The sequence below is a fragment of the Bicyclus anynana genome, chromosome 7 (genome assembly GCF_947172395.1).
Source record: "Bicyclus anynana chromosome 7, ilBicAnyn1.1, whole genome shotgun sequence".
In the NCBI taxonomy this organism is placed as follows: Eukaryota; Metazoa; Arthropoda; class Insecta; order Lepidoptera; family Nymphalidae; genus Bicyclus; species Bicyclus anynana.
Genome location: NC_069089.1, coordinates 17,380,757 through 17,404,376, shown reverse-complemented (window position 1 = coordinate 17,404,376; position 23,620 = coordinate 17,380,757). Strand labels below are relative to the sequence as shown.

Below are 23,620 nucleotides of genomic sequence, written 5' to 3'. Positions count from 1 at the left end.
TTTGATAATTATTTTGTAATTTTGTATTAGTATATTCTACAGGCATTTTTGGATATATTTTAGTAGTATTTTCCGTTAATTTTGTATGTCTTTTGATGGTTGAGGTTAAAGTTAAACCCATTGATGCTGAGGAGCATGGGGTCGACGCCAGCGATGGCGGTGCCCACGGGGCTGGCTATGGCCACGCCGGAACTGGCTACAGCGGTGGCCATGGGGCGGGACGCTGCTAGCCCACTCTCGCCAATTACTGCTAGACCTGGAACACCGATTACATATACTTTTTATTGTCCTAATATTTTACTTAAAAAATATTCATTTTAGAACACATATACCTTGGACATTTTTAATTAATTTTTCTTAAAAAACAAAACCAAAACTGCGTGTTGCCAGTGATGACCTATGGTTCCGACTTGGTCGCTAACTATGGCCCTCATAAGAAAGCTCAGAGTCACACAGTGGGCGATGGAACGAGCTATGTTAGGAGTACTTCTGCGTGATCGAATCAGAAATGAGGAGATCAGCGGAAGAACCAAAGTCACCGACATAGCTTAACGTGTCTCGAAGCTGAATTGGCAATGGGCGGGGCACATTTATTCGAAGAGCCGATGGACGTTGGGGTCTCAAAGAGCTGAAATGGTGACCCCGCCCCCCACCAGGTGGACTGACGACATCAAGCGAGTCGCAGGAATTCGCTGGATGCAGGTGGCTCAGTCTCGTGATGTTTGGAAGTCCCTACAAAAGGCCTACGTCTTGCAGTGGACGTCCATCTGCTGATATGATTATAATGATGATGACGATGACGATTATGATGATGATGATGATGATGAAAATGTAAGTTTCAACATACCGACAGGTTTAGCTTCAGCAATAGTGCTGTGGTCAACTACTTCGCCAGAATTAGAAGCGTCTATGCTGATGCCCTCTTCGCTTACCTGTAATTTATTGAAAAGCTTTATTCGTATATTATATCGGCATAGCAGGTCACGCGTAGTACCCGTTCCCGTAGCAATGCAGGGATAAATATAGCCTATGACATCCGGGGATAGTGGAGTTTTCCAACAGTGAAAGAATTTTTCAAATGGGTTCAGTAATTTCGAAGCCTACTCAATGCAAACAAACAAACAATCAAATCTTTCCTCTTTTTATATTAGTATAGATTACTAGCGGACGCCCGCGACTTCGTCCGCGTGAAATTTAGTTTTTTACAAATCTCTTGGGAACCATAGATTTTTCCGGAATGAAAAGTAGCCTATGTGTTAATACAAAGTAAAATTTATTTCCATTCCAAATTTCAGCCAAATCGGTTCTGTAGTTGCGGCATCAAAGAGTAACAAACATCCTTACAAACTTTCGCGTTTATAATATTAGTATTATATATTGTTACTTAAAACGTATATTATATCAGATTCTGTATTGCTCTTTAGGGCAAGAGCTTTAGCTATATAAATGTACCTCATATAAGGATAAAACCCTAACATCTAAGGATTTACAATCTTTTCAATAGTTTGATTGACGAACGAACTTCTTGATGTCGTTTGTAGCGTACGCTAATTTAATCAAGATAATTAATATTATTTTATACATATTCTTTTGTATGTACTTACGTAATCTTCGTCGCCGTCTCCATATTGTCTTGAAAGGGTAGCATTTCTTTTAAATAACACATCTACATCTTCACCAATTTCATCTATTAACTTTATTGTATTAGAAGCAGCTTCACCTAGCGAATACAGCTGATTTTTGAATCTGATCCTTTCCTGATGTCCTAACGTACCAGTTTTCCTTCCTAAATTGTGTAATTTTAACACATTGGTAGACAATGATCTTAGATTCTGTAAATTAGCTGCTAAAACCTTCGAAAGTAGATTGTCATCGGTATTTTTCATTATATTTTCGTTACTTATACTCTCTTCTGCAACGACTTTTTCGCTAAGAATGGCTCCTTTAGTATCTTTTCTAATTTCTAAATATTGTCCTTTTGCTCCACCGTAGAAAGGTATGTATTGAACTGCAGCGCTATCAAAGTATAAGGAATTGACTTTAGTACTAAAATTTTTGCGCCTAAGCGAAATTTTATCGCAATATTATTGTGATGAACATTTGCTATTGTTGGTTGTTATAATAAATGGTACTAGCTGACGCCGCGCGGTTTCACATGCGTGGTTCCCGTTTCCGTATGAATACGGGGATAATATAGCCTTCCTCGATAAATGTGCTATCTAACACTGAAAGAATTATTCAAACCGGATCATTAGTTCCTGAGATTAGCGCGTTCAAACAAACAAACTCTTCAGCTTTATAATATTAGTATAGATTTTATTGCAATTAATATTTTGCATGTCATTCTGGCTTTCCTAAGCACATACCGCCAACATTGCATAAGTAAACTAATCCAGAAAGGATAATTTTCATGTTATTTTATTGGGATTGGAAATAACTTAAGGATGTTAATGAAGAAAATCCGCTTGCTAGCAAACACTATTGAGATCGTATAAAAAATTTCATCTTAGACCCAGAGCTTAGTTTATATAGTTTATATTACTTTCAATAAAATTGATAACGTTACGGGAAAAGGCGTGTTGATTCTAGAATGAAACTCATAATTATTTTGAAATATATAATATTAAAATTTAGTAAACATATAATTATTATAAATGCAACATTTCACAACGTTTTCGTTAAGTTAGTAACTAGATTTAATAGATATCTGAAAAACACTTTCAAGTATTGTCGAAAATATTTTACAAATTTGATAATTCCATAGAAATAGTAGTTTTAGTCTTTACACTCTAAACATAATCTATACAAATAAATAATGTTAGTTTGGATCATATTCGTATACGTCTAGTTCTGATTCTGCATGCGCCACACCTCCAGCACCAACAACAGCGGTTGCTTTGGGACTATGAATTATAGAGGCAACTTCACCACGGCGCAGAACCACTCTTGAAATAGGGTTGGATATAGCAACGCCCCTGTCTCCGCTGATAGCTGAAGCCCTTGGACTTAAGTGAAGCACGTACATGGGATCTTCATAAAGATTTTGTACAATTTTATCTCCGTCATAATTATATACATCATTAACGATTCCTTGGCGATTCTTGCGAATGTTCTCCTTCACGGCATCGAGGTATCTATCAGCCAAAAATAACTAAATATTAATAATGTTAAACAACTCATACAAAAAAGGATAGAGATCATGTCTCTTGGATGGGTGCTTCGGTAGGATGGTAATAAATAACAGGACCAGTTGCTACTAATTTTCCTTCTCTTATTGGTTGTGAAGCTCGTGATTTATCACCTAATTTAATTGCACGAGTAACAAGATCATTAAAATTATGTTCTGGCGATACAGCTACGACGCGTGCCTGCGGACCAGCGATAGCTAATCCCCCTGGCTTTGTATAAGCTAATCCACCTGGTCCAACAATAGCTGTTCCTCCTCTTCCAGCAGTCGCGACGCCTCCTGGACCAGCAATAGCTACTCCACCTTTACGAACCCTTAGTGTATTAATAAAAAATCCAGGACTAGGTATAGAACTAGGACGTCTATCTCTTAGCCAAGGAAAGTTATCCATGAAAGGGAAACGCAAAGAGCCCTCGGCATCACTTTTTAAATCTTCGCTCTGTTCAATATTCAACGGCTTCTTTGTAGTTTTGCGTGTGTAAGTTTTCTGAGAATTCTTACTGGTTTCAGTTTTAAGTTCTTGTTCAGATGTTCCACTTTGGATGGTTCGTTTTCTAAGGGCTCGTGATTCTCTAGAATTATTATTTACTTCAGATATTGTATTACTTTCGCTAGCTTGGTTATTGTATTGTTCTAAGTTGGCATTACTTTCAAGAAACTTTTTAATAACTTCACTATACTCATCATCTGCTGATTTCTGTTTTCTACTACACACATCGGCACTCTGTCCGTATTCAATAAAATTCTCCCATCCTCCACCCTGAGCAAACGCAACGAAAGGATTTTTTATCAATACAGGAAAGAGTTGACTGAATGGCCGAAATTGAAATAGATTATCGAATGAAAATGAAGGAAATGAGGGAAAGCCTGGGAATAGTGGTTGCTGTTCTTCTCTTGTTTGATAACCCCCTTTTGGGATTACGGATTTTAGATCACCTGGGGCTGTTGGTTTTATATCATTATATGCTGCGTAATCAGTAAATAATTGATTATTGGAATAGGCATAAGGTGTTACCATTACAGGATAATTTATCACGTATGGATAATAGTAAGGCATCATTGGCATAGGCACTGTATTCGGATAACCCGTATTAGGCATTACCCTAAAAGCCCTTGAATATGGATTCCGGTCATCATCGTAAGAATCAGTGCTATCAGGTTCATTTTTTGTTTTTGAATACGGATGAAGTTTTTCAGAAGCAATTATCTGTTTGATCTTGGCAAGCGTTTCCTCATCTATCCCATTAACATTTTCGTTGTACGGTGTATTAAAATTAAGTTGTGGGCGACGTGGTTTATTCAATACACTATTGATGGCTTTGATTTTCTCAACGATTTCTTTAGTATTGTCTTCTGGTACATTTATATCTGTATCAGCTTGATAGTAGATTGATCCATCAACTTTGTCTGCTATTGCTTTTGGTTCTTTTGTAGAGATTCCTTCTTGAAGGACCGTAGACCTGAAATGAAATTATTTCTGTTAATGAAGGTAGTTTTTTTTTTCAATTTACATATCCTAAAGCGAAGCGGATTATTATAGCGTGTGGTAAGCAGTGACGTCAGCACATAATACAGTGAACAGCATACCTGAACCACCGCCCGGCCCGGGTGAGTTATGTAGCTTCACTCTTGATTAAATTTATTATTTTTGTTAGTCTTATGCACACTTGTATTTTTAAATATACAGATTATTATAAATATTTTTACAATTATAAGTACCAATAAAATATATAAATAAAGATAATATAACAGAATTTACAGAAAAAAGGTTATTGTACACCCATATATACAAATACAAGATTTAGATAAATGTTTTATTTTATCTCTATCTATCTATTCTATTTTATCATTATAATTCTTATGCAAATTAAAATTGAACAAGTTTCTTATTTTTTAATTTTCCCAATATTGTTTAAGTAAAAGTTGACGGTTGTCGTGAGAAATGTAATTTGGTTTAGAACAATAAACCCGTGAATTTTCGAACAAATAAAATAAAAATTAAACAATTTTTGCTTTGGCTGACTTCAGTTTGGATTATTATAATCCTAACCTAACCTACCACCCGACAACGTGTAACAAAGTGATTTAGATTTCCACCGTGAAATTAGCCATTTCCATTGCTAAGTTAGTGTGCTATCATTTTAGAAAAAAAAAACAATTTTATTTCTCATATTTTACAATTGCTTCAATTTTTTTTTCTGATTGTGTAATTGCCGTAGGCTCCTTATGGGACCTCACCGGCGTCACGGGGGGGCTTGGGCGAGCGCAGAAGCATCGCCTGATGGGGCCCGAAGGCAGAAGCAGAGTAGATGGGTGGAACGACTCTCTAAGGGCGTCTCCTCTGAGACTCGGACTTCGGCTTAGAGGAAGGAAGGGTTCAGGAAGGGTTTTGGTCTGAGTGTAACGAAAAATTCATTTTATTTCTCATATTTTATAATTGTTTCAAATTCGTATATCAGCAGTAATGTCTAACAGTAGTATAATCTATGATAATATAAACTATTTTATTCAATCAATCTAAAAATGGTGCTGTTTAGATGCTGTCCATCCACAGCCGAAGCCACCCGTGTAGAAAATAATTGCTCAGCTCATTTTCATAAATTGTCATTGACTCATTTTCATTTGTCGTTAACTTAATCGTTATCTAGCAATCGGGGTTTCCCGGAATGCTTGGTTGACTAACGAAAGTATGCATCTATATTATCTTGACCAACATACAACAAACAATTTAACGACCAATGAAAATTTTTTGAAATTCCTTATTATTCACATTTATCTTTATTATATTGACCAACATACAACAAACAATTTAACGAGCAATGAAAATTTTCAATCGGAACAAAACAGAAAAAAATCCCACACCCTGCATGCGAGTCAATAAAAACAGTTCTCGCATGTTTTCTTAAGGCATGCGTAAATATATCTATCGAAACTCGCATGCAGTAGCGCTATTCTGTAACGACGTTTTTATAAATCGATACTGTCAGCTTCGAATTAGTGCCTATCACTCTATATCTATAGTAGAATATTAAACAGAGAGAGATATAGACAAATTCGAAGCTCACACAATCGACTTATAGTAACATCTATACAGAATAGCACTGCAGACCCTATTCATCAATGAGCCTTAAATATAGCAATAATTTATTTATTTACAATATTAACTTACTCATTATTAGACGGTCGACACGAGATCTCCACTAGACAGCAAGTTAGCAGCACCTGAAAATTAACAGTATTTCAAATTAGATAATTCCTCTATGGCTATTTCTATTTAACTTAGCGAAAAAAAGGTTTGACCACGAATATGGTACAAGTAGTTCAGGAGTAGGTTGTAACTTGTTGGGCTTATTGATTTTTATTTACATGGGGTATGGACTTAATCTCAAGAATTGAGGTAGGTCTCTAGGACTAGGTTTGAATATATTGATTTTTATGATACATTCGGATAAATTAGGTAAATATTAACTAATTTATACATAAAAAGTAAAGATTGTCTGGATATTTGCAAAATAAATAAGATTATAAAGTTTCAACATCTATTAAAAATCTTTTATCGTAATTAGATGAAAATTCATACAGTTTTAGATTCCTTACATTAAATGTGACATTTTTTAATAAATGAACTATAAACATAAACGCACAAATACCAAAGATATTAGTAATTTTGTTTGACCGCCCATACAAATCTAACGATCATTACATTACCAACGACGTCATTCGTTCGTGCTATTTTGTATGGGGCGTTTTTCAGGGATCCGTGACAGTGCCGCAAATCTGACCCTTTAAATCCCTGTAGCTGTGAAAGTAATGATCGCAGATACCCTGTTACTATTGCAAAATTGCTTTACTATTAGCATACTCTTAATTTATATACAATCTAAAAAACTGTCATCATCCCTATTCCAGATTAAGTCCCGCCCGTGACTTTTTGTAAATTCCTTATTAATCATGTATGATATTTTACCGTTAATTAAAGATACCTAGAGCCTAACAGTTGATGTAGGAAGTATACCTACGCATTCATTCCTTAAAAACAAAATAACGGTACTTTTCGCCCTAAATAGAGATAACTATAGCTTTTAAAAAGATAAAGAAACCGTTGTACACACATAAAATGCTCCTATTATGAAGTTGGTAACAAACTAAAGAAGTCAACTTTATTCGATGAATAATTCCAATAAATATAGTCCTTTAATGATCGAAACATGCAATTATGTAAATTTTATTGCTTGTATAAAGTTGTTACTGCCAAAAGCTTAATATTTCCTTTGTCATTCTTGTCTAGGTATATAAACAGCTTTATAAAATATCTGATAGCAGAAAGAATTTTTGTTTTTTTTTTCAAGTTTTTGTTTTATTTTTTTTATAAATATACAACAATCTGTTTATAAAATATACAGTTATATTATTATTTAAAAATCTGGGTCTGTAGCCATGTGGTACATCGATTCTCTTTCTAGAATCGCAAACGCTTCGAAAATTGAAAAATGTATGGGAATTAATGCTATCGACAGGTCGCGTGATCAAGTTATCGATCGAATCTGTCATTCCCAAATATTTTTTTAGTTTTCGAAGCGTTAGAGTTTGTAGAAAGAGAATTGATGTGCCACATGGCTACAGGCCCAGACTCCTAGCCATGATAGTACACATAGTGAAATTAGCATGACGTTAGTCAAAATAAATTAATAGGTTGTAAGTTTACAAAGACTTATTTACAAAAAATCTGTCAAGTAACACATCTCAACATATAACAAGTACGAGTAGGTATATTTTTGTTTTTATGTTTGATAGAAAAATAATTATGATAGCTCTTCCAAGTTACTGGTTTCCTGGTACGTATTATTTTGTTAATATGCTGTGACCATATTATTTTTGTTATGTAAGCATTGTAGAAATATATCTATACATATATTTACAGTTGCTATTTGTGTGTATAAAATAAACATGTTTTGTCTTTTAACATTTGAAAGTTTTTTTTTTTCAACATTTTCTGTGCAACAACAACAACAAAGCAGCTATTATGAAACCAATAAGACCATAAATAGTAATAATGGAAAAGTCGAATCAGTTTAGTACAATAAATTATGAAAGGAATCCATTTAACTATTATGATTTTATATGTCAAGGATTGTGGTAAGTATACCTACGAGAACAAAATAAAAATAGTTCAAGTACAGAATTGTTAGGAAACCCGCAAACGGAGTAATATTTTTAAAAACTACTCTAAAAGTCCTTATATTTAGAACTAGCGGACGCCCTGTGGTTTGAACCGCGTAGTTTCCGTTTCCGTGGGAATATGGGGATAAAAAAGCATCACTGCTCACTGATGAGCTCGAGTCTCTTCTCAGAATGAGAGGGGTTAGGCCAATAGTACACCACGCTGGCCCAATACGGATTGGCAGACTTCAAGAAAATTCTCTGGTATGCAGGTTTCCTCACGATGTTTTTCCCTCACCGTTTAAGACACGTGATATTTAATTTCTTAAAATGCACATAACTGAAAAGTTGGAGGTGCATTCCCTTTCCGGATTCGAGTCCACACCCTCCGAAATCGGAAGCAGAGGTCATATCCACTGGGCTATCACGGCTAAAAAAGCATATAGGTATGTTACTTATTGTAAATCAGCTAGTCTGCCAGTGAAAGTCTCGTCAAATCCGATCCAGAAATTAGCCGCAATAGCCGCAACAAAAAAACAGATATTTTTTATGTATTATACATTAAGTATTTAGTGAAAAGCTGTTTTAAAATTACAAACATACTTTAATTGTATTTATTTGTGTATAAAGATGCGAAAGTGAATTTGTTTGTTACACTTTCACGGGTAAATTATCAGCAAATAGTATGGGCTATGTAATATTCCTGTATTTTCTCCGGAACGGGCACTATGCAGGTGAAACCGAGGGACGTCCGCTAGTAGATAATAATTACATAGATCATTTTATTAAAATGGGGTCATATTGTGACCGCTGTAAGGCAAATCTTTAATGAATGCGTGTTTGTAAACGCCCTTAGATATTTTCAATACCGAAATGCCAGTAGTCAATCAAGGTGGGCAAGGATGTTTAAATGCTAGATAACACATACCAGCCCGGGGCAATTCTCCGTAGGAAATACAAAGCGTGACAATAAAAACGTTTAGTTACTGGATTAATTGAAGCGGATTTTTTTTTATGTAACAAACTGTCGATCTGGTAGCCCATGAATTGAAAAACCAGAATGTGGAAGCAATTTTGTTTTCTTCAAACAAAAACTTCACTAAATTCATTTAACTGGTTTGAAGTATCTACATTAAATGAGTTTGAGCTCATAATTTAAAGAATAACTGAGATGATTGTGATGATTTACTATTTCACAAAGCTGGTATAAGTTTTTATAAGAGTAAATTAACTTGTTCTATTATCAATGTCATTCGTGCTATAAAGAGCAAGTTTTATTGCAGCCAAGGAGTCGCGAAACAATTTCCCTGATTACTTGATATTTTGATTAATGTGTTAAGAACCCGTCATGCGAGAGTTGGTCTGGCACAATGGGTTCCGCTTATAACGTAAAATAAAGCCCTGACATTGGCTGTATTACTTACGCCAATCTAGGTACTCAAAATATTGGAATATTAGATACTCCCGGAACTATTCCGTCATAGTAAGAACTTTTTTATTTGCAAAATAAAAAAAGTTTGAGAGAGAGAGTCAGTATAAATTTTTAGTTAGCTTGATTGATAGATGCGTGGTTGGTGGGAATTTGGTAGGATTATTTAGTTAGTCTGTCGTAGAACAGATGGCCGCTGGGGCAGACGTGTTCTGGAGTGGAGACCGCGTACTAGCAAACGCAGTGTAGGACGCCCTCCAGCTAGATGGTCCGACGACATCAAGAAGGTAGTGGGAAGTGGCTGGATGAGGAAGGCGGAGGATCGTGTGTGGTGGCGCGCTCTCGGAAAGGCCTATGTCCAGCAGTGGACGAATACAGGCTGTTGATTGATTGATTGATTTAGTTAGATTGGTATTTATATGACCATATCTACTTAATTTATGATAACTATATTACACAAGAAATTATGCAATGCATTATTCATGCATTTAGCTACAGTTTCTTGAATAATTCGAAATTTACTAATTATTTCAAAGAATATATTTTTTAAAACTGATCAAGGCTTTCATAGCATGTCACAGATGTGGAGCAACCTGAAGCTTTCTGTTTTACCGCGGTACCCTAATTAATTTTCCTTGTAGGTAGGTATATTTTATCGTTTTATGATGGATGTCAATATCCTCTATAAATAACATTATTCTTAGTTTAAATGTCATGTTTTGTTATAAAATAAATAACTAAAACATGATTGAGATTGTAAATTATGAAGTCTAGAATTGAGTTGCAGACTCATTTGACAGTCGATTAAGTTGAAATGTAAGTAATTAATTAAAATGATTTTTTATGTATTTGGGTAAAACATGCTTTAACACACAATTTTATCACAAACTTTCAATTAGCTAAGAAGTAAAGTTAAAGGCGAATTGTCAGTTAGAATCATTATCGACCCATATTCGACTCAATGCTGAGCTCGAATCTCATCTCCGAAAAAGCTTCTGAATTGAAATCACTACAAGGAAATACAGTCTGATGTGAAAACTCAAATAGGTAATTGTTAATTCTGTGTTTCTGAGGATTGATATTTTTTTTGTAGCTATATCTTTTTACAATACAATATTTTCTTAGATAAAGCAACGGCTGATTTGCTCCCACCTACCATCTTCTAGGCGGTTAATGCATTCAAGAGTAGGTGTATAACAATATTTTGCCGGCTTAAGCCAGTAAACATGTCTTGGACGTCACTATAAAGTATTTTATTACGCCTAGGATGTCTGCAAGATGACTATTTATTTCATTCTTTATATCGTATCATTGCAGGAATCGGTTTGAATGGAACGCCAATATGAATATAGATTACTAGTTTATTGGTACATTTTTGTTATCATCAGCCTATTTAATGGGCTTTTGCAGGTCCCCTGCTCACATGAGAGGAGATATTGAGCGTAGACCCACCACGCTAGTTCAGTGAGGGTTGATGGTTCTTAATTACTAATGTGAATAATGAATTTTTCATGAAAAGTTATTGGAAGAAAATAAAATCATCAGTTTTCCTTCGTGAGTCGTAATCCTCATGTGTGAGGGTTGTGACCACCTCCGTCTCTGGACCTGTTGCCATGTGGCACTTTTTACGATCGCAAACCGTTCGAAAATTAAATAATTTACGGGAAAGACAAACACAACAACACAAGTCAACAACAACAACAAGACAAGTCAGTCACGTGATCGAGTTATCGATCGGATCTGTCATTCCCATATTTTTTTTTCAATTTACGTAGCGTTAGCGTTTGTAGAAAGAGAATCAACGAGCCACAGGCCCTAATATTCTTCCTTACGATATTATGCTATCTTGTTCTATATCCTACTATCTGGGTCATTTCCCTGCCAGTAACAACTATTTTTTCCAGGCTATCTCCATCTTTCCTGGCAATGTGGCCAAAGTACTTGGAGCCGATGGTAATGAGCGTTGTTTTAACCTTGAACTTGGCAAGTACCAGGGGCAAAGCTATCGCCGTATCAGCCGTATTAATGATAAGGGGCCCCCGGACTGCAGGGGCCCCTTATGTGTGAAAGCAAAATTTAGTAAAGTGTAATCTCACGTAATCTGGTGCTTCTCGCGATTAAGCGTGCACCCAAAAGTTGGAAACGTCATACATTAAGTCACTGTCATATTTATTCATGCAAGCATTTTTTTTTGAGAATTCTTTACCCTTCGTTTAAGGGCCCCAACAAATTTTAATACAGGGCACGCTACGCTACTGGCAAGGAATGCAGTTCACGTGATCCGGAGCAAAGAAAAGGATCAAGGTCCTTTCCAAGGATCTTGAATAATAAAATACGTACGTACTTTACTATTCAAGATCCAGGACCTCGTGATGGAAAGCTACATACGCTATTATTGGACGAACAAGACATCACTAATAGGTGTTAATTTGATGATAAAATTTGCGAATGTGTGATAATTTGATGAATTTATAAAAACAAGCACTTTTGGCTGACCGCTACAGCACCTTTACAATTCAAGCGCTAATTAACAATCATTAAGGAAATGATCGAACATTCAATACATAACTACAGTTATTTTTTAATTATTAATCTCGCAAAAGGTCATCTAAGCAAAAACTTTTAACTGTACTTAGCAGTTATGATGAATGTATGATGTCAGTTATAATATGATAGTACATACACCTACTTGTATGGTTTAGTTTGGTACCGTTGATCTTACAAAGGAAAAAGATATAAGACAATGGTGCAAGTGAGGTACTAATTGTGTGTACAATTCTATATCTTGTTTTGAGTAATTATTTTTTTTATATGATACGGAAATACTAGTTTCATAATCTTTAAAGTATAAAAAAATCTTTAAAGTAAGTAAAGTGCTTTAATGAAAGTAATTCTTGAATTATTTATGAGATATTCTAGTTTATTTAATTAAAAGGTCGTTGAGAAAAATGCGAGTTTAAATGTACATTTTTTTTATATATTTTGCACAATAAATGAGGTAATTAAGTTTATTAATTGCTGAACCAGGGAGTGTTAAATATTATAATAGCTCACGGACGAAATAATCATATGTAGTAGGTATGTACCTATTTAAACGTATTGGTTAATTTATGTATATAGGTATAAGACCATTATTCCCATTTCCTTCCTAGTCGGGAAAGACTATTAGGAGTGGGTACGACAATAGACCAACGGGGCGGGGATCGAACCACCACCCCTCGGTGATGAGTCCGACCGCTCTTACCGTTGAGCTATTGAGGCTATATAACTGAACTCTCTGTCCGGCCCCTTAACCGAAACTTTTTGGGTTCCAGCTCAAAAGGTAACAGACAGAGAGAAAAAGTAATGCTAGCTACTCACCACACACATGCGGCGCTAACGGCTTGACATCCGATAAACCTGATCGTGTGTTCGTCAAGATCGGTGTGACGTCATGCACATTACGGCCAACACAAGATCAGTTTTATCGTCTGTCAAGTATACAGCAATGCAGGCAGTTTAATTGATCGTCAGTGACTGACATAAGTCTGTTATTAAGTATAACCGTGATATGCTATCGGACAGACAGGCTTACCTTTGAATTTATAATATTAGTATGAACTATTATTATTTTTCAAATCAGTAACCACTAAACATACTTGATGACATTCAGTTTAAAAGAAGATATCATAATTAAGCAACATAATTAGATAGATAGATATACTTTATTTGCACACCACAAAGACAAATACAAGTGAAATAAAAACATATTAAGAGATCAGCATACAAAAGGCGGCCTTATCGCTAAGTAGCGATTTCTTCCAGGCAACCTTCGGCTTAGGAAAACTCAAGGACATCAGCAGGTATGTATCATTAGGTAGGTATTGCTGATATTCTTTATTTACGATACATTTTAGAGAAACACTGCCAGTACACTATTACCCTTTGCTTCTAGTCGATTGAATATGAAAACTCGTTTATATCAAAGTATTTCTTTTTTGCCTCATACCTTGAGAGCTTTTGAATTAATTAAACGGGCTAAACTTGCACAAGAAAAAATCTTCTGGAGGGTGTTGAACCATCTATTCATAATAAAATTCAATGATATTTTTATATGTACCAATATATTAAGACTCATTACGATTTGGCTAATGAAATAGATGTTATTTTAGTTCCGCGTTAGAGAACGACTCCATGTATTTTTTGTTCCCAATCCTTGACATATAGAAACGTGCTTACTTCGATATAATTAGGGTCTGCTGTATTTAAAGTAAATTAAAATTACCACAACAGGTACTTAAAATAAAATAAAATGCAGATATTTGAAACATGTTGTGTTTTTTATACTGTTTCAAATATCTGCATAGAGTTGCATCTATGACGGCGATCGTCGATAAGTGGTCTTAAGTGATGTCCCGGATTCGAGGAAAAGAAACCTTTTCAAGCATGTGAGATGAAAACATAAATAATTTAATAGTATGCCTCATACTTCGAATCCGCTCTGAACACGAGGCGTATGACTGAGCAGTGTTTATAAAATATAATTATTAATTCTTCACCGAATTCCACGCGGACGAAGAGGTCAGCATCTGCTAGTTAGTAATTAAAAATGTCGGTATCTACATCATCATCATTCTCAATTCGGCTCACCGCTGAGCTCGAGTCTCCCAGAATGAAAGGGGTTTGGCCAATAGACCACCACGTTGGCAGAATGCGGCAGGTTTCCTATCGATGTTTTCCCTTCACTGTTTGATACATGTGATATTTAATTTCTTAAAATGCACACAACTGAAAAGTTGGAGGTGCATGCCCCAGACCGGATTCGAACCCACACCCTCCAGAATCAGAAGCAGAGGTGAGTCTAAGCTCCATATCCTTCCTATAAGAAGGGAGACCCGACTCTGTAGTTTAAATATTATGCTGTTTATGAGTGCTAGTTCCTCTGAGCCATAAAAACATACTTGCACCATAAACAATGTTGGTAGAAAGAAATACTTTCTGCTCTATTGAGGTCAAAATAGAGAGAGCTTTCGCTTTTATTCGCCATGGACAATAGGTACATTTGTAGGTAATTTAAGGGAAAACTGGTTTGTACTCAAGCTATTTGACCTCATCAAATATAATGTAAACTCATATAGATTGTGCTTCTTTTACTGTAGCAACACATGTGTTTATGATTATGAGTTTTTTTTTTAAATTTCTGTAGGCCATTAACCGCAAGTAGCGTTAGGTCATATTTTCCTCAAGAGAGGTCATAATTAGCAATCTCAAGAGTCAAGTTATTCTCCCCATAAGCTCACCATATCTCATTGGCGCAGCGTGGTGGGTATGAGTTCTTAATTCCCCTCGTATAAGAGCGAATAGACCCACAATGTTTCCGAAAATATTGTCAAAATTCCCAATTTTACGGAAATTATTGATATTGTGAAACAGGCATTTGTATAAAATTTACATTATCTTAAAGAGAAGCTTTTAGCTTATAAATAGCTTAATGATAAGTCACGTCAATCAATATTACGTTTTGCATTACTAAAATCCAAAAGTAGCTAAATCAGTTTCAATAAAATCTATGAAATATTGCCACTTTAGTGTCAAGATTATCGAAATTGAACTAAGTAGTATAGGTATTATTCAGAGGTCGATGAACTAGTGATGCATATATTTACAATTCCGATCATGCCATTACAGATGTGTCGGTAAAAAACGCAAGTTTATTGAATTAGTTAGAGCCAGGTAGTGAGGTTATCGACATGTTTGGCTTAGTGTTTTGTTACGAGATTATGTTGTAAGTCTTTGTAAGCTACGAACGCCGTGTTCGGAGAGTAACTTGATTTTTTTGTAATAATCCTATTATTTAGAAACGCGAAAATTTGTGTGGATGTTTGTTACTCTTTAATGCCGCAACTACTCAACTGATTTGGTTTGAAACAAAGATACCCTGGATTAACACATAGGCTACTTTCTGAAACTGTAAATTTTCAAGGCGTTCTTTTTCAGCTGTTCTTGTGGGTTTTTCTTGATTTTTTCCCTATATTTTAATCTGTAATGCTAAGCAAACAAAAAATATTTTTAAAAATATTTTTGAGTTGTAGCGAGGCTAACGCACGTCGGACAGCAATTAATTTTTACGGATATGAGTTGATTTGTCAACTAGATGATGTCCATTTTTATAACTATATGGTAATTTAGAGATTTATAACTTCTATGTTAGGCATGATAGTCGACCTCTGTGCTAGTTAGCTATCGAAAAATTCTTAGCACAAAGCGATTTATCGCTCCGTTTAGGTTTTATGGTAGGCGTCCACATATCTGCATCATACGTATCGCAGGCATCGCAATCAACGGATTTTTAATTTTTCTGTAAATTCGTGCGATCCGAACGATGCGGATCATTTGACGCACTTATATGACTTGCTATACAAAAAAACATCATCATCATTATCAACCCATATTCGGCTCACTGCAGAGCTCGAGTCTCCTCTCAGAATGAGAGGGGTAAAGCCAATAGTCCACCACACTGGGTCAATGCGGATTGGCAGACTTCACATACGCAGAGAATTAAGAAAATCTCTGGTATGCAGATGTTTTTCCTTCACCGTTTGAGACAAGTGATATTTAATTTCTTAAACAATACTACGGTCCATAAAATGCGATGCATCCGATCCGATGATGCGGTTCTGTGGACTCTTACCACTAAGTTGATTCTCTACACCTATAATATGTTCTTATCTGAACAGGTATGTCATAGATGACTAATCAGCTATTTAAGAAATTTGACTAACATAATAGCAGCTCTCAATCTCGACTAATATGGTAATTTAGTGCTTTTTTTTCATAAAAAAAGTTGTCTTCATATTTTTGGGTATGACTAATGATGATCTATCTTTTCTTATCCAATTAATTCAAAAGTTAGAATTAGGTACGAAAATAATAAGAGGTTTGAACATAGAACCCTTTACATTATAGGTTGAAGCCTCAAGATAATCTATCAGATTTGGCTCTGAGGTTTTATATATACCCTATTATATAACTTGAAAAGACTGTGTTCAGGCTGTGGACTGTGGCAGGGCGGGGATCGAACCCCGACCTGTCGGTGACGAGTGCGGCCCCTGTACCGTTGAGCTACTGAGGATTGTATACAATTGCATATAATTAGTATCAACATTTAAAAGTTTGTCATGCTCTTTTATATGTATATGCTCTTTGTTGTATATACGCTAAATACGTCTAAAAAGCAAGAACAGTAATGGCTAGACAGGTTCATATAATAACAAGGTTCTTTATATTCCCACCATAGTAGCATTTAAATTAGGTCCTTCTTTGGTACAATTTAATATGATCATCTTCTTCAAAAATATATGAACAATAAAAACATGACAAGAATTATCATCAAATTGGTAACGCATCAAGTTAGTTAAAGTAAATTCAAAGTATAATAATTTTTAAACGTGAATTAATTACATTTAACTCGCGTGCTGTATAGATTAAAGCATCAATTAAATCTTTCTAAAATTAAAACGTTTATGCTAATAAAATCTAAAAAAAAATTAAAATCGCGAAGTGCCAAAAATAAATTATTCAAAAAGTTTTTAGTCACGACACTGACCTTCATAAGCGCTCTAGCATATAACAGGTGTTGAATAGAAAAGTTATATTAAGCAAATAAAAAGTACGCAACTGAACTGCAAGTACCCGACTAGTTATTGTAGGAAACTTTCACGACAGCCGACAACATTACCCCCATTTTGCTTACTATACCAGGTCACAAAACTTATAATTTACTAGCAATCTCTCATCCCGATAACCAGTAACGACTTGATCCCTCAAGATTTCTAAAGTCGCCTATAGCTTCGTAGGTAAAAACTTAATCATCATCATCATCATCATCATCATCATTATCAGCCGATGGACGTCCACTGTTGGATATAGGCCTCTTGTATGGACTTCGAAACAAAACGGTCTCGAGCCGCCAGCATCCAGCGGCTCCATGCAACTCGCTTGATGTCTTCGTTCCACCTAGTGGGGGGTCGACCAACACTGCGCTTTCCGGTGCAGGATCGCTATTTCAGTACCTAGTCACCCCAACGTCCATCGGCTCTTCGAACTATGTGGCCTGCCCATTGCAAGTCTGTGACTTTGGTTCTTAATAATACCTAAAATCGATACGTAACAAAATTCTGCTTTAAAAATAACTTAAGCCGTGAACCGTGAGCATGTATCTAAAAATATATTACCAATGTTCTTTTTGATTTCTATATAAGTGAAAATTAATTGTTCAATCCGAAAGAGTTTTTTCTGAGATTAGGGCATACAACTAAATAAACTATTCAGCTTTGTAAAATTTAAAGTTTAGATAAAAAATAATTATTGAATCCGGTACGGATCACACGGATTACAGACGACCGTGGAACCGTCTAACCGTCCGTTAACTAATCTGTTCCCTAACTATTAGCCTGTTGTTAAATTATTTAACCATTATTACATCTACGCAACTAGTTAGTTTGAATACCATGTAAATGTTGTTGACATGGTCGTGTTACATCTGGCGCCTACTCGAACGTAATATTTATTAGGATCTATTCCATGTTGTGCATACAAATTAAATTGAGAAATAACAAAATCATTGAACTTATAAATAATGCAAGCAAAGGTATTTCTTATGATGTCTATTAATGACCTAATGTATGCAAAAACACTTCACTCACAAAAATAAATTTCTGTTCGTTAATCTCGCTAAAACTGAATAGCTCAATGGATTACAATAATATTTTAATTTCCACTGTAACTGATATTGACTCACTGAGATGAAGAAAATAGGAATACCTAAAGTCTGAATTGATAATATTGTAAGACAATTATCAATTCGACAATTGAAAGTGCAACGAATTTTGAGATAGAACTTAATCCCAAAATATCAATAAGTTGCAGGAGGAATTACTATAATATTATCTCTATCAAGAATCTTTATAAAGAGTTTTAGAATTACAATCAAGCATGATTCTTTTTTTCTTGCCCGGAGAGCTCTATCGTTCCTAATACCTGTCGTTAATGACAAAGATGCTCGGAGGCATTGGAACTTTCATCTCTAGACAGGAAGTAATAAATACTTTGCAAACGTACGTAGGTAATTGCATGATGATTTTCTTAAATCCAAAAATGAAAATAAAATTTGCTTTTCGTAACGGTAGTAGTACAAACAGTCAGATTGGACATTTTAATTCAAAACGAATTATAAAATACCGTTTAGTTTCGTTGCCGCAATAATTACAAATTCTTAATTTTCACATCAGCTTTCAAACGAACCTAAATTGGTCTATAGGCATCGATCTCCTATTAAAAAGTGGATGCACAATCAGCGACCAACAAACGTCCCCACTCAATGAGTGCCAAAATTCAACCTTAAACTTAATCCACGAGTTTGAATTTGCTGTGAATTTAGGTTTTTATTGAATATTCCACTATATTTAAAGGCCTTTAAAGGTATAATTTTCTTTACCAATAATAATAATTTTAAAACTGTCAAAACAAAATTGGTAAGTTTGAAGCGAAATTTTCTACATGATTGTGCGTCCTTTTATTATAAGAGGTCAATGTCTATAGGTTTAAAACTACAATGTCACAAATAGACACACAGACAAACACTTTGTCCTTACCGTGAGTAGGTGATCTACATATACAGGGTGCTCAAGATGCTGCTTCGTTGTAGGCGATATTCTATTGTAACAACGTAATGTTAGCTGGGCTACCGGTGACTCGATTTCAGAAAATGAAAGTCACCAAACACGTTTAAAATTTAACATTTTTAATGATTTCCTATACAAATCAAAGATAATATTAATATTTATAATATTAGTTAGTTAGTTGTTGAAACTTAATATTATTAAGATTTATGAGATTTGGTTTTATGTTTGTTTAATTTGATTTAACTCCAAAACTACTAAACCGATTTTAATTATTGTTTCACCATTAGAAAGCTAAAATAAAAAAAAATCACCCAGTAAAATACAACAGACAAAATGTCTTTTTCTTTTTTTCCAGAACCTACTCTGTTGAGTTTCTCTAGAGCTTTTTCTAACGCCTGCTCTGTGGGAGGCTTTGATGTTATAATTGTTTTTCTCGGAAGCTTAGATGTTATAATTGTTTTTCTCGGATGTTATAATTATTGACAAGTCTAAATGGTAAATAAATAAAACTTGGGTTGTGTGTATACTTACGATATCGATAACCCAATGGTTGCCTGGAAGAATGTGACCGCCTTTCTGCGATGGACGGAAAGCGAGGAAGCCGCAGTGCGGGCAAGCCCCTCTGGCCGCGGTTATGATTATTTATTTTTATTTTTCTCACATAATTATCTATTTGTACTTTTTTAAGTTAATGTTAATAAAATACAAAACACTATTATTATCATTAATGAAAAAATTCAACCCTCTCGCTGCGGGTGCCCATGCAACTAATGATCTAAGTTTCAGAGTGAGGAACCTTAAAATAAGCACTGTAGGGTTCCGTAGATTAAGTTAGCACTTTAAGCCCTTATGTAATGCACAAAAATACCGATAACGATACACAGTCCTTGACCAAAATATACATTTTTTAGTTTAAAGAAACTTGATAGTTTTTATACTTTTTTAATACCTGTTGAGGTACAGAACCATAATCACGAATAAAAAACATTTTGAACGCATACCAGTCAGCGAAGTTGTTTTGGATTGTCGATGTATTGAACCAGTTAATGATTGTTGCCGCGACGAGACAAACTGGGTCGAAATTGAAATCAACAAGGGTCAACGCAGACCCCACGTTACACTGTCCGAGCTTCGTCATGTACTTCATCGCACGCATTTCTTTTATATCTCGTTTAGTTAATTTTTATTTCGTCTTTCATCATCAACGTTCATGGCTCTGACTTCCTCTCATACAGTTGAGGTGGATTTGGTGTAGGCCTTCCATAGCCATTGGGTATTTGAGCCTAGGTCTACGATATCGTTTAACTTTGAAACGATCACTGTCAGCAGCTTCACATGCCTAAGCCCTAGGAGGTACGAAAACCGACACCTGCCGAAAAACATCACAGAATCCTCAAGTATTAGCTATTCAGAAATTATTAGCAATAAGATAAACTACAAATTGTATCCGAACCACTTACAGTTGGACTGTCACCAACACGGGTAAATATAAAAGCCTAGGGTTTTATATTTACATATTTATAATATTGCTATTATTATTTTTTATTATTTATTTATGTCAAAACATAGAAAATACACCCGTTAATACAACATTAATAACAAGAATCATATGAAATGTTATTTAATTGAGTAGTAACTTAATATAAAATATAAATATACTTAAACAATACACATCACTATCTAGCCCCAAAGTAAGCATACAGAGTAGCTTGTGCTAAGATAGTTGATATTATAATATTAATATACATTTATATACTACATATAAATACTTATATAATGAATAAATACACACAGACACTGGAAAACACCCATGCTCATCACACAAATATTTTCCAGTTGTGGGAATCGAACCCACGGCCGTGGATGCAGAAAGCAGGGTCACTGCCCACTGCGCCTTGCCAAACTTGGATTTCAAGTGACTATTGCCTACTAGATATAAAAACGAATTTCTATTTTGCGGTTTACACAGACAAAAAAATACTAACATTCTTAAATATCTAACTATATATTTATCAAAAACATCTGCATTATACTCCGAATAATTATTCGTGGTAATAAATTTACGCTTGGTCTACGCTGATCCTAACTTTTCGTATGCACAAATTAATCTAAGAAAATGATTTATCAATTTAACATTCAAATTAATAACGAAGTGTGTATTTTGCATATTATACGGATATTTTGAATATTAATTAGTAGGTCAAAAATGATACATCTTCACAATGTAAATCAGTCTGGTTAGTTATTATGGTGTAAGCCGTTTAGTCATTAGTATAATAATTGGATTCACAATAAGAAGTTTTAGTTCCTGAGATTAATTAGATTCAACAAAACAAACAAAATCTTCAGCTTTATAATGTTGGAGCCTTACCCAAGTAGGTACCTTATTTATTTTCACATTCATAATACTCGTATGATTAATAATGACTACATTTACGACCAGTTACGGTTACGGTTATATTTTAAAGGTGAAATACCTTTAAAATATGACCAAAATCTAACTAAATAAAAAGTCAGAGTGGGTAAGACAATAGTCTCGCTCGTCCAACAAACACGATATTAAACAAAGCATTTTTCATTTTATTTTAGTATGGTGTGTCACGAATCGAAACGGTAATAAATTTTTGCTAAAAATATTTCGATATATTTTCTTCTACAACAGTTTTTGACCATCGGTGTTTAACTTTTATATAAGTTATGGCAAACATAATATAATATAACCACGAAGCAATTAATTACGACATAAAAATGTGTTCTATGTAAAAATCACTTTATTCAGAGTAGTTAGGTATCTATACTAATATTACAAAGCTGAAGAGTTTGTTTGTTTGTTTGCGCTAATCTCAGGAACTAATTCGTCCGGTCCGATTTGAAAAATAATTTCAGTGTTAGGCAGCCCATTTATGGTAGAAGCCTATAGGCTATATATTAACCTCGTATTCCTACGGGAACGAGCTAGTGTTGTAATAAACTATTAAGATATTAATTATTGTAGATTTCCAGCGTAGCGTATACTGCTTTATGTTCTGTGTTCACAATTCTAATATTACCTACATAAATATAATTTTAAATTAATAAAATGTAGTAAAATATACGTAGCAGATCAACTATACAAACTTGATAATGAAATCAGCTTAATAAAGTTTACATGATACGAACGATTGAAGATTTAAAATAAACATTCTTGTTTTCACTAAACAAAAATAAATATGAGTTTGAGTCAACGACATAATATTGTACCTATTGGTTTGAGTTTTAGATTGACAACCATGGCAATGACTAAGTAAAGTTTAATTTACGCTCATTAAACTTATTAAAAAGCTTTTAAAAACCAAGACAAGGTCAATCGGCTCATAAAACTTATTGAAAACCAACTAAGTAAAATTAATTCGACGTTTCGAAAGAGCTTGTAAACTAAGCCTATTTCAAATAAATGAATTTTGACTTTGACTTTAATTATTAAGACAAGGCCAAATTATAAGACGTGTGGAAAAGCTGTCGAGCTTTTGTAAAGTTCGTGAAAATCCACTCACCGTAAATCCGAAGAGACAATACAACTCCATGCTGTCGATGTGACTGGGCGAGATACAGCGCGTGCGTTCGCCGCAACTCAAGGCTGTAGTTTGCGCTCGTGGAGGCTTTTCGCTAAATTTCGCGGTCACGGCCCTACCATCGGAACATAACAATAAACTCGTAAGGAAGCCAAATATGTACATTAAAATATCAATGACTTACATTTTAAACAATCTGCTCAGCAGGATTATTGATTGACGTATTCTAGTTGACATTAACGAAATTGAGATTCTATGTAAAAATGTCATCCGGTGTTTACTGGTGGATATCGCACTGTAGGTAAATGATATTTTGTCAATTGATTTAATGTTTATTTTAATAGTTTGAGAATAGAGACCAAAATAGAGAGTAGGCCAGCTACTCTTGTATTGACAGGTTGATATACATAAGCTGTGAAACTTGCAAAATTAGTAGTAGAGTTTTTTGTGAAAGAGATCGTCCGGGGATGTACTACCGAGTTCCAGTATGAAGGACTCGGTTGCTCGTGTGAGGCAAATGAGGTTGGAAATGAACACAGGCGGAATCCTTGCATTTCCTGTAAAGTACTGCTCTAATAAAATTTATGTGGTATGGTTTCTACTTAACATTTGTAAGAATTAACCTATGTTG

The 23,620-nt window shown here is 34.8% G+C and overlaps 1 protein-coding gene across 1 annotated transcript; it reads right to left on the bottom strand.

The window, feature by feature from the left end:
* Positions 1–23,077, bottom strand: LOC112045750 (uncharacterized). The gene is made up of 7 exons (XM_024082058.2): positions 22,972–23,077; positions 6,357–6,409; positions 3,255–4,647; positions 2,855–3,115; positions 1,605–2,012; positions 848–932; positions 1–256 (listed from the first exon to the last, which is right to left on the bottom strand). Exons 1-7 carry the CDS (start codon positions 22,999–23,001, stop codon positions 60–62), a joined length of 2,427 nt encoding a protein of 808 aa, XP_023937826.2. The 5' UTR covers positions 23,002–23,077; the 3' UTR covers positions 1–59.
* Between the last annotated feature and the right edge of the window lie 543 nt (positions 23,078–23,620).